Source organism: Oncorhynchus kisutch, linkage group LG5, assembly GCF_002021735.2.
Source record: "Oncorhynchus kisutch isolate 150728-3 linkage group LG5, Okis_V2, whole genome shotgun sequence".
In the NCBI taxonomy this organism is placed as follows: domain Eukaryota; kingdom Metazoa; phylum Chordata; class Actinopteri; order Salmoniformes; family Salmonidae; genus Oncorhynchus; species Oncorhynchus kisutch.
The window spans coordinates 46,712,436-46,725,848 of record NC_034178.2 but is presented as its reverse complement, the minus strand read 5'-3'; the positions used below and the strand labels follow the sequence as shown (position 1 = coordinate 46,725,848).

The window sequence follows — 13,413 nt, the reverse complement described above, 5'->3', positions numbered from 1 at the left end:
CACCATCCTTCAACGTAGGGATGGTGCCAGGTTTCCTCCAGACATGACACTTGAAATTCAGGCCAAAGAGTTCAATATTGGTTTCATCAGACCAGAGAATCTTGTTTCTCATGTTCTGAGAGTCCTTTAGGTGCCTTTTGGCAAACTCTAAGCAGGCTGTCATGCGCATTTTACTGAAGAGTGGCATCTGTCTGGCCATTCTACCATAAAGGCCTGATTGTTGGAGTCCTGCAGAGATGGTTGTACTGGAAGGTTCTCCCATCTTCACAGAGGAACTCTGGACCTCTGTCAGTGACCATCGGGTTCTTGATCACCTCCCTGACCAAGTCCCTTTTCCGAATGCTCAGTTTGGCCGGGCAGCCAGCTCTAGGAAGAGTCTTGGTGGTTCCAAACTTATTTTATTCAAGAATGATGGAGGTCACTGTGTTCTTGGGGGCCTTTCAATGTTGCAGAAATGTTTGGTACCCTTCCCCAGATCTGTTGCTCATCACAATCCTGTCTTGGAGTTCTACATACAATTCCTTCAACCTCATGGCTTAGGATTTGCTCTGACATTCACTGTCAACTGTGGGACCTTTTATAGACAGGTGTGTGCCTTGGACTCCAATCAAGTTGTAGAAACATCTCAAAGATGATGAATGGAAACCGGATGCACCTGAGCTCAATTTTGAGTCTCATACCAAGGGGTCTGAATACTTATGTTAATAAGGTATTTATGTATTTTATTTTAAAAACATTTTCAAAAAATTATAAAACCTTTTTTTGCTGTGTCATTATGGGCTATTGTGTGTAGATTGATGAGGAAAACAATTAATTTAATTAATTTTAGAATAAGGCTGTAATGTAATGTCTGAATACTTTCTGAATGCACTGTAAAAACATTTACAATACATTCCGTTCTCAGCATCAACAAAACTCTCTCTATCCTCAATCTTGTTAAGTGTGTTCAGGTGTGTTGCCCTCTAATTGGCCACACATCTTAATGTGTGCTTGTTTCCTTTGAAATGGAGTCTGTTTGAATAGACCAAAATGAATGTATGTGTAAAAAAACATTGTATTCTAGCTCCATCATGATGATGCAGTGGACTAATTTCATGGATAGAAAACAGAAGATTGTAGGTTTGAATCTCACTGATGTCGTGTCACAATAAAAAAATAACTGTGTTTGCATGATTAAAGCCCAAGGAAATTAATTTCCATGTGTCCTGTGATTGGAGTAAAAATAAGTTAACCGAAAATAAGATAGCAGTGTTATTAAAACTCGTATTGAAATATTTAGTAAAAGTTAAGGAAGTTTAAAAGAAACTCAAAATAACCTACAGTTTCCGTTCTCAGAGCATTAATAAAACTTCCCAGGAAAACTTTCAAGGAACCAGAGTAAAACGTTCTCAGAACCTCCCTGCAACCTAAAAATAAAAGTTCCCTGAACAGATGAAATCTCCACTTTAAAAAAACATTCAGTTTTAACGGTCAGGAAACGCATGGCTTCATTCCCACAACCAATGTGAAACCAAAACATACATTTCCACAACTTCCAAGAAACCAAATGTGCTAGCTGGGTATAAATTAAAAGTGACCAGTACCAGAGAAATGGCCATGTTATTAACAGTGTAACCGCCAATGCGGTGTCTCCTAAAAATGGCTATGTCAGACTTCTACAGAAGATCTGTCTCAGTGTTTCTCTGGGCCACTGATACCCCATTTCTATGATTACAGCTTAGATCAATATGCTGGCGGTACATAGTTAGGAGTCTGGGAGGTGGCCAAAGTGGCAGCAAAGAGCCACAAAGAGCTTTAACCACTGCTAAGATCAGCAGAACAAAATCAAATGTTAATGTTGGGGCTTCCTAATCAGAGCAGTGTGTTTGAGATCATACTCTTTTCCATAGTCTAAAGGCTTCGTTAATGGAATTCATTCTGTGGTGTGAGTGAGTGACAGCACTTGTATTAGCCCACTAATGCTAAGTTAGGAGTACAGGAAACAATGGTTAGGATAGAATGAGTGATAGGGGCTGGCTTTGGCTGTCATGATTTACATCAGCTGCTTTTCCATCACTACAAGACTTACAGAAAGAGTGTCTCAGTCAGCTTGCTCTTGCTGACAATGTGTTTTCTCAAGGCCTCATTCGTCTCCCAAGAAAACTCTTCACTCTTGTATTCCTCTCTCTCCTCTCAAACTATTTTACTGTGTGTTCGTCCCTCCACCTCCTGCCTCTCAATTCCTTTCACTCTTTCTCACTCCTTTTCCCCTTTGTACCTCTTCCTTTCCTCGTTTTCACTGTCATTACAATGTCTCACTGGAATCCAAATATACAGTGGGGTCAGCCAGTGTATACCATTCTGTAAACACCAACTCCTTACCCCCTGAGAGAGAAGACAGGGTGGGCCGGGCTCAACCCAGCACGGCATGAGTTTAAAACTCATATCCACACTCTCTTTGAGGACATATACAGTATGTGTTAACATAAACCTCCTCCAATATGTTTACCCCTTTCTCCCTGCAGACCCACTCCACACTCTTGTTCCTCCTCTTCCTGCCTCTCTCTCAGTGATGATATCACATCGGCAGGCTGACTCGATGGCTGTGTCATCTGTCGCGTGTGAACTATTTTAGGATGTCAAATCAACAGCTCTCTCCATAGCTTAGTTAAGAATGCCTCCTACCCCCCTACCACCATATACACACACACACACACACACACACACACACACACACACACACACACACACACCCGCTGTAGATAAACAGTGTCCGAGCCAAAGTATCTTGTTCTTTCTGTTTCTTTCTTTGTACTGTGAAGTGAGTTTCCACCTGTGGATTTGTTGATTAAACGTGGTTTATTTCGGCCCGGCATGTGACTCCCTATGCTACAATGGTATAAATATTTTATCTGCTTAAAACAGATCATTTAAGCACATTTTTGTGAGGTGGTAAGGCAATATCCACATGAGAACTCTGTGTGGGTTAGAAAGCAGTAAATGGCCTGGTTGCTGTGGTATTAAAGCTGGTACTGGGAAATTGAGTACTGTTAATACATTAGTCTATAAATTAAAGGTATTCTAAGGAAGTAACCAATAGCCTGTGCTTAAATCAAGTTGGACTAAATTACCTCAATAACTGAATAACCAAAACCTCTCTCTCTCTGTCTCCCCTGTAGAGTCGTACTCTGTGGCCGGCAGTGAGGGCAGCATCACTCCATCCGTAGGCTCTATGGCCAACCAGGCCTCTGGCATCTCCAGCCCCTGCTCGCCCTCCTCCCCTGGGGAGTCACGGCACTCCGTCAGTGCCCTGAAGAAGTGGCTCACCAACCCCGTCCGCAAGCTGAGCGTGGGGGGAGGAGGAGGAGTGAAAGGAGGAGGGGGATGCAAGGAGGACAGGCAGGTCCACAGGCTGGATGGGAAGCATCCCTCTCCCCTCCTCCCTAACGGCCAAGCCCTTGGAAGGCCTCTGGAGCAGGGGGAGAACTACACAATCCTCCCCTGCACTGATGTGGACTTGGTGAGGCATTACTCTCTACTATAGCCTTGGAATCCACACAGAGGTTTTTATAAAAGATTGTGATAACATCACTTCAGGACAAACCCCTGACTCCAATGACTTAATATGAATGCCCATGTAATGTGAATAGATTACGTGTGTGTGTATGTATGTGTGTGTGTGTGTGTGTGTGTGTGTGTGTATGTGCGTGTATGTGTGCGTGCGTGTATGTGTGTTATATTGTGTATGTCGTGTGTTGTGCAGGGGAATGATGGCCTGGTGAGTCCAGCGACGTACTCTCCAACACACCCTCTCTGTCACAGCTACCTATCTGACCTACTACAGGACAGGGATACACACAGTCTGGTAAGGATTACACACATACACACACACAAACAGAGCAGACAGAGGACACTGCAGCCTTTTGTACCCCCCCCCCCCCCCCCCCCATTGATTCGGTACCGGTAACCCCTGTACACGGTGCCTTCGGAAAGTATTCAGACACCTTGACTTTTTCCATATTTTGTTACTGTGCGTTACAGCCTTACCCTCATTTTTGTAATTTTTTTCTTATCAATCTAAAAACAATACTGCATAATGACAAAGCAGAAACAGGTTTCTAGAAATGTTTGCTAATTTATTAAAAATAAAAAACTGAAATATCACGTTTACATAAGTATTCAGACCCTTTACTCAGCACATTGTTGAAGCACCTTTGGCAGTGATTACGGCCATGAGTCTTCTTGGTTATGACGCTACAAGCTTGGCACAACTGTATTTGGGGAATTTCTCCTATTCTTCTCTGCAGATCCTCTCAAGCTCTGTCAGGTTGGATGGGAGCGTCGTTGCACAGCTATTTTCAGGTTTCTCCAGAGATGTTTGATTGGGTTTAAGTCCAGGCTCTGACTGGGCCACTCAAGGACATTCAGAGATTTGTCCTGAAGCCACTCCTGTGTCGTCTTGGCTGTGAGCTTAGGGTCGCTGTCCTGTTGGAAGGTGAACCTTCACCCCCACCCCAGTCTGAGGTCCTGAGCGCTCTGGAGTCCTCAATCCTGTCGCTGAAAAACATTCCCACAGCATGATGCTGCCACCACCATGCTTCACCATAGCGATGGTGCCAGGTTTCCTCCAGACTGGCATTCAGGCCAAAGAGTTCAATCTTTGTTTAATCAGACCAGAGAATCTCGTTTCTCATGGTCTGAGAGTCTTTAGGTGCCTTTTGGCAAACTCCAAGCTGGCTGTCATGTGTCTTTTACTACTGAAGAGTGGCTTCCGTCTGGCCACTAAACCATAAAGGCCTGATTGGTGGAGTGCTGCAGAGATAGTTGTCCTTCTGGAATGTTCTCCCATCTCCACAGAGGAACTCTGGAGCTCTGTCAGAGTGACCATCGGGTTCTTGATCACCTCCCTGACCAAGGCCCTTCTCCCCCAATTGCTCAGTATGGCTCGGAGGCCAGCTCTAGGACGAGTCTTGGTGGTTCCAAACTTCTTCCATTTAAGAATGATGGAGGCCACTGTGTTCTTGGGGACCTTCAATGCTGCAGAAATGTTTTGGTACAATTCCCCAGCTCTGTGCCACGATGCAATCCTGTCTCGGAGCTCTACGGACAATTCCTTCAACCTCGTGGCTTGGTTTTTGCTCTGACATACACTGTCAACTGTGGGAACAGGTGTGTTTCTTTCCAAATCATGTCCAATCAATTGAATTTACCACAGCTGGACTCCAATCAAGTTGTAGAAACATCTCAAGGATGATCAATGGAAACAGGATGCACCTGAGCTCAATTTAGAGTCTCATAGCAATCGGTCTGAATACTTTTGTAAATAAGGTATGTGTTTTCTATTTTTTTATACATTTATAACAACCTGTTTTTGCTTTATCATTATGGGGTATTGTGTGTAGATTGCTGATGATTCTTAAAAATATACATATTTTAGAACAAGGCTGTGACGTAACAAAATGTGGAAAAGGTCAATGGGTGTGAATTTTTTCCGAAAGGCACTGTTATTGCAATTTTATTGCATTCCTTTAAAAATTATATTTTTTCATTTTAGTTTATTTATTAAATATTTTCTTATCTCTTCATAAAACTCCATTCTTGGTTAAGGGCTTGTAAATAAGCATTTCACTGGAAGGTCTACACTTGTTGTTTTCGGCACGTGACAAATACAATTTGATTTGATTGTTAGAGCTCTGTACACAAAGGCTGATTCTGTGGAGATTTAGAGAACAACGAGATATTACAGCTGTCAGAGCATTCATTTCCCTGTTAGTCAAACACTGGCACTGAGCCTGAAACAACTCCCTTTAAAACCCGTATCAATATTCAATAAGGAGAGAGTGGGGGAGGTGGCGAAAGAGAGAGAGAGAGAGAGAGAGAGAGAAAGATATCAAAAGAAAGTAAGAGAGAGAGAGAGAAAGAGAATCCTGAACAACAAAGAAAGCGAAGGCGAGTTAACCATAAATAGATGTAAGGTCAGAAAACATCAAGTCTCTCCTCATGTAACCTGAGATACTGCTGTTGCTGGGCAACCGCTTATTGGTTAATGCAAAAATCCTGGAAATTAGAGCATTAACATTCAAACAGAGCACATAAGCAATGCTAGAGTCATCAAACAAACCAGAGGAGTATGCTAAATTAGTATAGCTAATGTTTATAAAACATAACAGTTTCCCCCGCAAATACACAGTCACTGGGAATGCTGTACAGTGTATTCAGTGTACAGTATCTGGCAGTAACTCCAATTCACCCAAACATTACCTTCAAAGAACAACTTTGCCTTATCAGGTATTATACGCACATGCACACAAAAACACTCACACGCTCTCGCCCTCAAACAATCAGGAAAAACTTTAAATCTAAAGAACCTTTAAGAAAGCCCTTGCTCAGTGGGATCAATCCTGTGGGATTTTCCAGGCTGCATCTGGAAGTGATCAAGCAGCGAGGCAGCAGATCAGCCCCGGACAGCCTACTGCATCCACAGACTCACTGGGGAGCTGAAAACAGGGTCAGGGCTGGGGGTGGAGGGCTGGGTGGAGGGGGGTTAGTAGAGTAGAGGTCCGGGGAAGACTAAGACGTGGGTGTTAGAGAAAGAGCTACAGGGATGCTGGATATAACATGGTTAGGGAGCAGAGGTAGGGGTGGAGAGGGGTTGAGGGAGACGTGGGTAATGGGGGAAAGAAGAGAAACCAGGGGAGGCTGTCAAGGGGAGGGAATAGGGAGGTAGAGGGGGACTGGAGTTCAGAACAGGGTCTTGGGTGAGTCTCTGTCAGGCTTAGAGAGACTGGAGAATTTACGGGAAGGAAGAAGAGGAAATGGGGGGGGGGGGGGGGCTTGAGGAAGTGCTAGAGGGAATGGCCAGGCTGGAAATGTTCTCACTCACTCCCTCCCCCCTCCTAACTCTTACTGAAACTCCAGCCTTTACACCCCATGACACATTCTAACCACTGAAGATCTCCATGAGGGTCAATAAATATGTAAATCTTTAGGCCTTTACCTCCCCTCCATGGTCAGAAGAGATGACCCTGAGCTGAGCTGACATGAATAGGCTACCTCACTAGGTCCATCAGGAGCTCTGCCATCCCTTTAACATAGCTTAGGTACTGGTGAATAGACATACTGTCTGTGGACTGCCTGGCGGTGGTAACATTAGGATACGAGGAAGCATGAGGCAGACGTGCTGTGGCTATCAGCACCCATTTGAGCGGTGGGTTGAGCGGTGGTACAGATAAATACAAGGGTGGCTGAAGTCTTAGAAAGAGAAGATTACATTATTATTCCTATTAAGAGATTGACCTGTATTTGAGGTGAAGACTTATTTATTCTTTGAAATATTACTCTCTTGCCATTTCAGCCTGCTATCACCTAGGCAAGAAAGAGAGAAAGGAAAAGAGATGGAAAAGTGCTTATTGCTATCAGAGTACAGAGGGTGTGGACTAAGTGTCACGGCAGGCCGTTTTTTTCAGAGGGGATAAGTTGTGAGGAGTCACCCTCCTGGAACAGCCTACAGGATGCTGGAGTTGTCCTGAGGAGTCTGCCTCCTGGAACAACCCAAACGGTGCTGGAGTTGTCCTGAGTAGTCTCCCTCTTGGAACAGCCTACAGGGTGCTGGCCTTGTCCTGAGGAGTCTCCCTACTTCCTCCCTCTCCTTCCCATGGACGTCTGCTTCCTGGATTAGGAGCTACCAGCCATAGGTCCCATTCATGAACTGTCTGTCGGGCCTGGACTCGATGCTCTCTTTGTATAGCAGACATATGCTTACAGTCAACATACCTGGAGTGAATACATGTATGAACTCACCTCTCCACCCTCTTCTTTCAGAACCATCATTATTCCACTATTCTCCCAGAAGAAGTAGATGGCTCCTCCCTGATTGATGACTCGACCAGCCAATGGTCAGCCACCATGGACAGTGAGGAGGACAGGAGGAGTGCCTTAGAGAAGAGCATGTAGGTGGTTGTGACCTCCACGTGAACCCACAATGTGTCCAGTCTTATGGTCCCTATCCCATTAATGGACTGTCCTGGTGCTGCAGTCATTAAGTCCCATTGTTCCAAATGGCAGTCTGTTCCCTAAGGGCCCTGGTCAAAAGTAGTGTACTATACAGGGAATATGGTTCCAGTTGGGATGTAATTCTGTATGCTGTGTCCTGATGAGAGCTAACGGTGTGGTGGAAGTGCTGGCTCCACTCTGGGAGAACCCCATCCCTCACTGTGATGAGAGAAGACACTGTTTAATGGCTGCCCTCTATTACTACAGCCAACTCATCTCTCTCTCTCTCTCGCTCTCAGATATGTGCTGACAGAGCTGATAGAGACAGAGAAGTTGTATGTGGACGACCTGGGCCTCATAGTAGAGGTGTGTGACAAATCGATCATGTGACATTTTTTATGCTGACCCCCCTATCAGTTATTTTTTATATAAAGTACCTAGTCTGAAAAAATACAATTTTTTATGTTATGCCATAGAAGTTATGCTATTGTCTCTACCATATTACACAATGATGACAATAGCCAGATGCCCTCCTGTGAAGTAGCAGTATTTCCTGTCCTGAGGTAGGATGTGTGTGTCTTCTACTTTGCCCAGGGCTACATGGCCAGCATGGCCACTCAAGGGATTCCAGAGGACATGAAGGGCAAAGACAAGATAGTGTTCGGGAACATCCACCAGATCTATGACTGGCATAAAGAGTAGGTCTCACGCTCTTGGCTAAACGTGTGTGAATGTGAATACTGAGCGCTGTTTATGTGAAAAGCGTATGTGTGAGAGCTCACTGAGACTGGAGCATGTTCATCAGCACGTATCATATAAGTCTGATGCTCTCACACTGAATCCACATGGCTGTCAGATATTTCCTGTGTGTGTGTGTGTGTGTGTGGTCTCGGGAAAACCTGTCGGATCTGTTTCTCTCGATCTTTCTGTGTTTCTGTGTGTATCTGTTTCCATGTGTATAGTTGTGTGTGTATCTGTGTGTCTCTTCCCCTCTGCCTGTGTGTGTGTAGACGAGTGTATATTGGTGTTCGACCCTCCCCTCTGCTCTGTGTGTCACAGCTATCTCCTGGGGGAGCTGGAGAAGTGTGTGTCAGAGCCCGACAGACTGGCCCAACTCTTCATCAAGCATGTGAGTCTGTGTGTGTGTGTGTGTGTGCGTGTGTGTGTGCAAATGAGTGTTTGTGTTTGCATAAGTGTAACTCTTTGTTTGTGGACACACCATGACAACCTAGCCCCTTACATGGTCTTGGATTCTGTTTTCTTGTATTTGGAATGAAGTTCCAGGGTGTCCCTCTGTGTGTCTGGTAAGAAGTCCTGGTCTCTTCAGAGTACTGACTGTTTACTGTCCCTGTCTCTGGCTCACTGCCATCCAGATGTGTCTTGATCGTTCAGGCTGCCTGGAGGAGAGGAGAGGCGAAAGCCAGTAGAATAATAATAAGTGCAGGCATAATTGTCCTACAGGGCTTAGTACTGTGCTACGGTCAGCTAACATGTCCAGTTACAAAGAGCCAGTGTTCAAACGCCAGGCTGTTTGTGAAACTGCAGAAACAAATGAGCCATAATGACAGATAAATGACATTCAAAGCAAATAAACAGCTGTGTTTGTACTTAGTGCACACAGACAACTGTGCGCGCACACACGCACACACACACAAACAGCTGGGTTTGTGTGTGAAGGTCAGGATCTCACAGAAACAATTAGGCCGAGTGAGAAAAGCAAAACCATGGCAGGAAATCATCCATGCACACATACACACATTCTTACATTATCTTCTATAGACACATGCACATACTCTCTCTTTCGCTCTCCCACTTCCCTGTCTCTCTTTCGCTCCCTCTCTGTTCCTTCATTAGTCCAACATGTTTAATTAAGCAAGAGTGAATTAAAGGATTCTTCCCAAGCTGCCGGAACCATTTAATAAGGCAAAGTTCCTGCTCTTATTTAACAGACTTCAAAAGGGCCTGGAGGGGAAGGAGAACTGAGTCAAACTTAGAGGAATACGACGGCAGAGACATTTAGCCTACACACACACACACACACACACTAGCTCTCTCACACACAGGGACCACAGGCGCCACCATCTGGTAAAGCTCTCATCTCTGTGTTTGTTTTTGGACCTCTAGGAGCGGCGTCTCCACATGTATGTAGTGTACTGTCAGAACAAGCCCAAGTCAGAGCACATTGTCTCAGAGTATATCGAGACCTACTTCGAGGTGAGTGACTCTTCACAGTACAACGACAAGGATAGTTTAAGAGCAGTTGAATCCCACTCAGGCATCATTCTAGCCTAATTGCTCTTATTTCTCTAACTCTGGTTTGGGTTGTTTGTATCTTAAGTGCTAATTCTATGTCTCTTTATGTCTGACTGACCCGAACCTGCCCTTTGTTCTGTATGTCTTCCAACTGGGCACAGACATCAGTTCAACATCTAATTTTGATTTACATTTGGTTGAGTTGTCAACTAACTTGAATTCAATGTGAAATCAACAAAAAAATATGTTTTCTGAAAATCCAATCAGTTTTCCATGTTGATTCAACATCATATACATTTTTTTTGTTGAAATGGCATTGAAACAACGTTGATTCAATCCATTTTTGTTCAGTGGGTTCTGTCTGGCTGACCCAAAGCTGCCCTTAGTTATGTGTGTGTCCTATGAGGAGCTAACCTGTCTGGTTCTGTAGGAGCTGAGGCAGCAGCTGGGCCACAGACTACAACTCAACGACCTGCTCATCAAACCAGTACAGAGGATCATGAAATACCAACTACTGCTCAAGGTGTGTGTGTTTGCATCTGCATGTGTACTTGTCTAAGTGAGTCTGCCTGTGTGCGTATATATGTGTGTTTGAAATCCCTCTGGAATATGGAAAATAACTGGTATAATTAGCATGATGTCATCTAGCCCTAGCTGATTTGAGTCATCGTGAAATGGAGCTGTATTTAATGACTTGTCACTGGAAGAGATGGAGAGAAAGGCAGGAAGAAAGACAAATTGTGAGTGACTGGAGAATAAGCAGCCTGCCCCCCAGCATTTTGGGAGCTTTTACTGTGATTTAGAGATGAATGTTGAAAGCTTTTGTCCCAAGAGTCCCAAGTCCTCTTATCAGCTCACTAATCTCACAGTGGATAATATGTCGCTCTTATATGATGAAACACAAGATACAGTACAGTCCCATTTAGTTCAGAAATCACTCTGAAACATTCAATAACTATTCTCTGATTGGATCCCTCAGGACTTCCTGAAGTACTACACCAAAGCAGGAAGGGATACCTCAGAGCTGGAGGTGAGAGTTCTCCCCAAACCATGGTACAAACAGTCATGGTCAAAACATTTCCAATACTTTCTTGTGATATTACTGTGAACTGCACACAGTTCACAGTAATGTACACAGCTCTGTTGGAGAACGAGAAAAAAAATACTGTTTTAAGTTGCAAACCATAATTGTCTATCCCACAACATCTCTTTCTCTCCATCTCCACCCCTCTTCTCTCACCCACAGAGAGCGGTGGAGGTGACGTGTTTCGTGCCCAAGCGCTGTAATGATATGATGAATGTGGGCAGACTGCAGGGCTTTGAGGTGAGATAGACACCAGACGCTGTTCTCCATGTGATGTTGTGTTTTCTAGCACAGTTGGCAAGCATGTATGAGATGACTGAAAACAGGTGGAAACCATTTTGATTATATCACTTGTCAAACAAAAACATCATACATGATGAGTACAAAAAGTATGGAAATCGATTCACTCACTACTTTAAGTTGCTCTGGATAAGAGTGTCCGCTAAATGACTCAAATTAGTGTTTTTCTTTCTATCTTATGGGGGTCTCTCTCTCAGGGGAAGATCACAGCCCAGGGGAAGCTGCTCCAGCAGGACACCTTTACAGTCAGTGAGCAGGACAGCAGCTTCCTGTCCCGCGCCAAGGAGAGGCGTGTCTTCCTGTTTGAACAGCTGGTCATTATCAGTGAGCCAATCGACAGGAAAAAGGGCTTCTCTCTGCCAGGGTACACCTTTAAAAACAGCATCAAGGTGAGAATGGCGGAGTACTGTGTGTGTTTGTGTTTCTGTGCGTGTGTGTTTGTGTATGTGACCCTTGTGCCTCTCTCTCTACTGCAGCTCAGTTGTCTGGGTGTGGAGGACCACTGTGAGGAGGACCCATGTCGTCTGGTCCTGACATCCCGCGGGCCTGATGGGAGCGTGACACGCTTCGTCCTACAGGCATCGTCCCCTGAGACGCGAAGGGCATGGGTCAACGACGTGGTCCAGATCCTGGAGACACAGAGGAACTTCCTCAACGGTACTGCTGCTGACAGCTGGACCAGGGCCACATACATCATGTGTTCCAAATGACATCCTATTCCCTATTTAGTGTACTACTTTTTTCTCTGATGTTTACACACACAAGTATACAAAACCTTTCCATGACAGACTGACCAGGTGAATACAGGTAAAAGCTATGATCCCTTATTGATGTCACTTGTTAAATTCACTTCAATCAGTGTAGATGAAGGGGAGGAGACGGGTTAAAGAAGGATTTTTAAGCCTTGAGAGAAGTGAGACATGGATTGTGTATGTGTGCCATTCAGAATGAATGGGCAAGAAAAACCATTGAAGAGCCTTTGAATGGGGTATAGTAGTAGGTGGCAGTAGGTGGCTTGAGTGTGTCAAGAACTACAACGCTGCTGGGTTTTTCACACTCAACAGTTTCCCGTGTGTATCAATAATGGTCCACCACCCAAAGGACATCAAGCAAACTTGACACAACTGTGGGTAGCATTGGAGTCAACACAGGCCAGCATCCCTGTGGAACCCTTTCGACACCTTGTGGAGTCCATGCCCTAATGAATTGAGGTTGTTCTGAGGGCAAAAGGGGTGCAGCTCAATATTAGGAAGGTGTTCCTAATGTTTTGTAAACTCAGTGTATGTTTGAAAATATGATGATTTCAGGATATTTTTAAGCTGTGTTAATGAAGTATTCACAATAGGGGAGCAACACTGTAAAGTGATTGATTCTGCCATTTGGATACATTTATAGATGCTCAATAAACAAATAAATAGTACCATTGGTTAAGCATCAACTGCATGATTGTGTCTCACTTTTTCTCCCTACAACTAACCTCCTGTCCTTCCCCATCTCCTGTGGTCCATAGCTCTCCAGTCTCCTATAGAGTACCAGCGAAGGGAGTCCAACAGCCTGGGACGAGCCATGAGGGCGCCCGTGGCAACGACCTCTGGCCTGCGACCCCACTCCTCGGCCTCCATTGACCGCCACCGGCTACCTTACCTGCACTCCTACAACACCTCTCTGCCCTCCCTGCACCTGCCCAGCCAGGGACCCACTGCAGAAACACAGGTAGGCACTAATAACACCCCATTCCCTACATAGTAGGGAACCGGAGCCCTATTGAATAGGGTGCCATTTGGGATGCTGACCACAGAAAGTGA

General features: G+C 44.8%; 1 protein-coding gene across 1 annotated transcript in view; it reads left to right on the top strand.

Moving 5' to 3' along the window:
- The window catches only part of LOC109891139 (rho guanine nucleotide exchange factor 25), a 44,850-nt gene that overhangs the window by 27,918 nt on the left and 3,519 nt on the right, over window positions 1–13,413 (top strand). Inside the window, exons 2-14 of the mRNA XM_020483467.2 lie at window positions 3,159–3,499; window positions 3,743–3,844; window positions 7,801–7,928; window positions 8,271–8,337; window positions 8,566–8,669; window positions 9,031–9,100; window positions 10,096–10,185; window positions 10,655–10,747; window positions 11,204–11,254; window positions 11,471–11,548; window positions 11,806–11,997; window positions 12,085–12,265; window positions 13,119–13,321. Coding sequence (XP_020339056.2) covers window positions 3,159–3,499; window positions 3,743–3,844; window positions 7,801–7,928; window positions 8,271–8,337; window positions 8,566–8,669; window positions 9,031–9,100; window positions 10,096–10,185; window positions 10,655–10,747; window positions 11,204–11,254; window positions 11,471–11,548; window positions 11,806–11,997; window positions 12,085–12,265; window positions 13,119–13,321 — 1,700 coding nt within the window. The remainder of the gene's footprint in view (window positions 1–3,158; window positions 3,500–3,742; window positions 3,845–7,800; window positions 7,929–8,270; window positions 8,338–8,565; window positions 8,670–9,030; window positions 9,101–10,095; window positions 10,186–10,654; window positions 10,748–11,203; window positions 11,255–11,470; window positions 11,549–11,805; window positions 11,998–12,084; window positions 12,266–13,118; window positions 13,322–13,413) is intronic.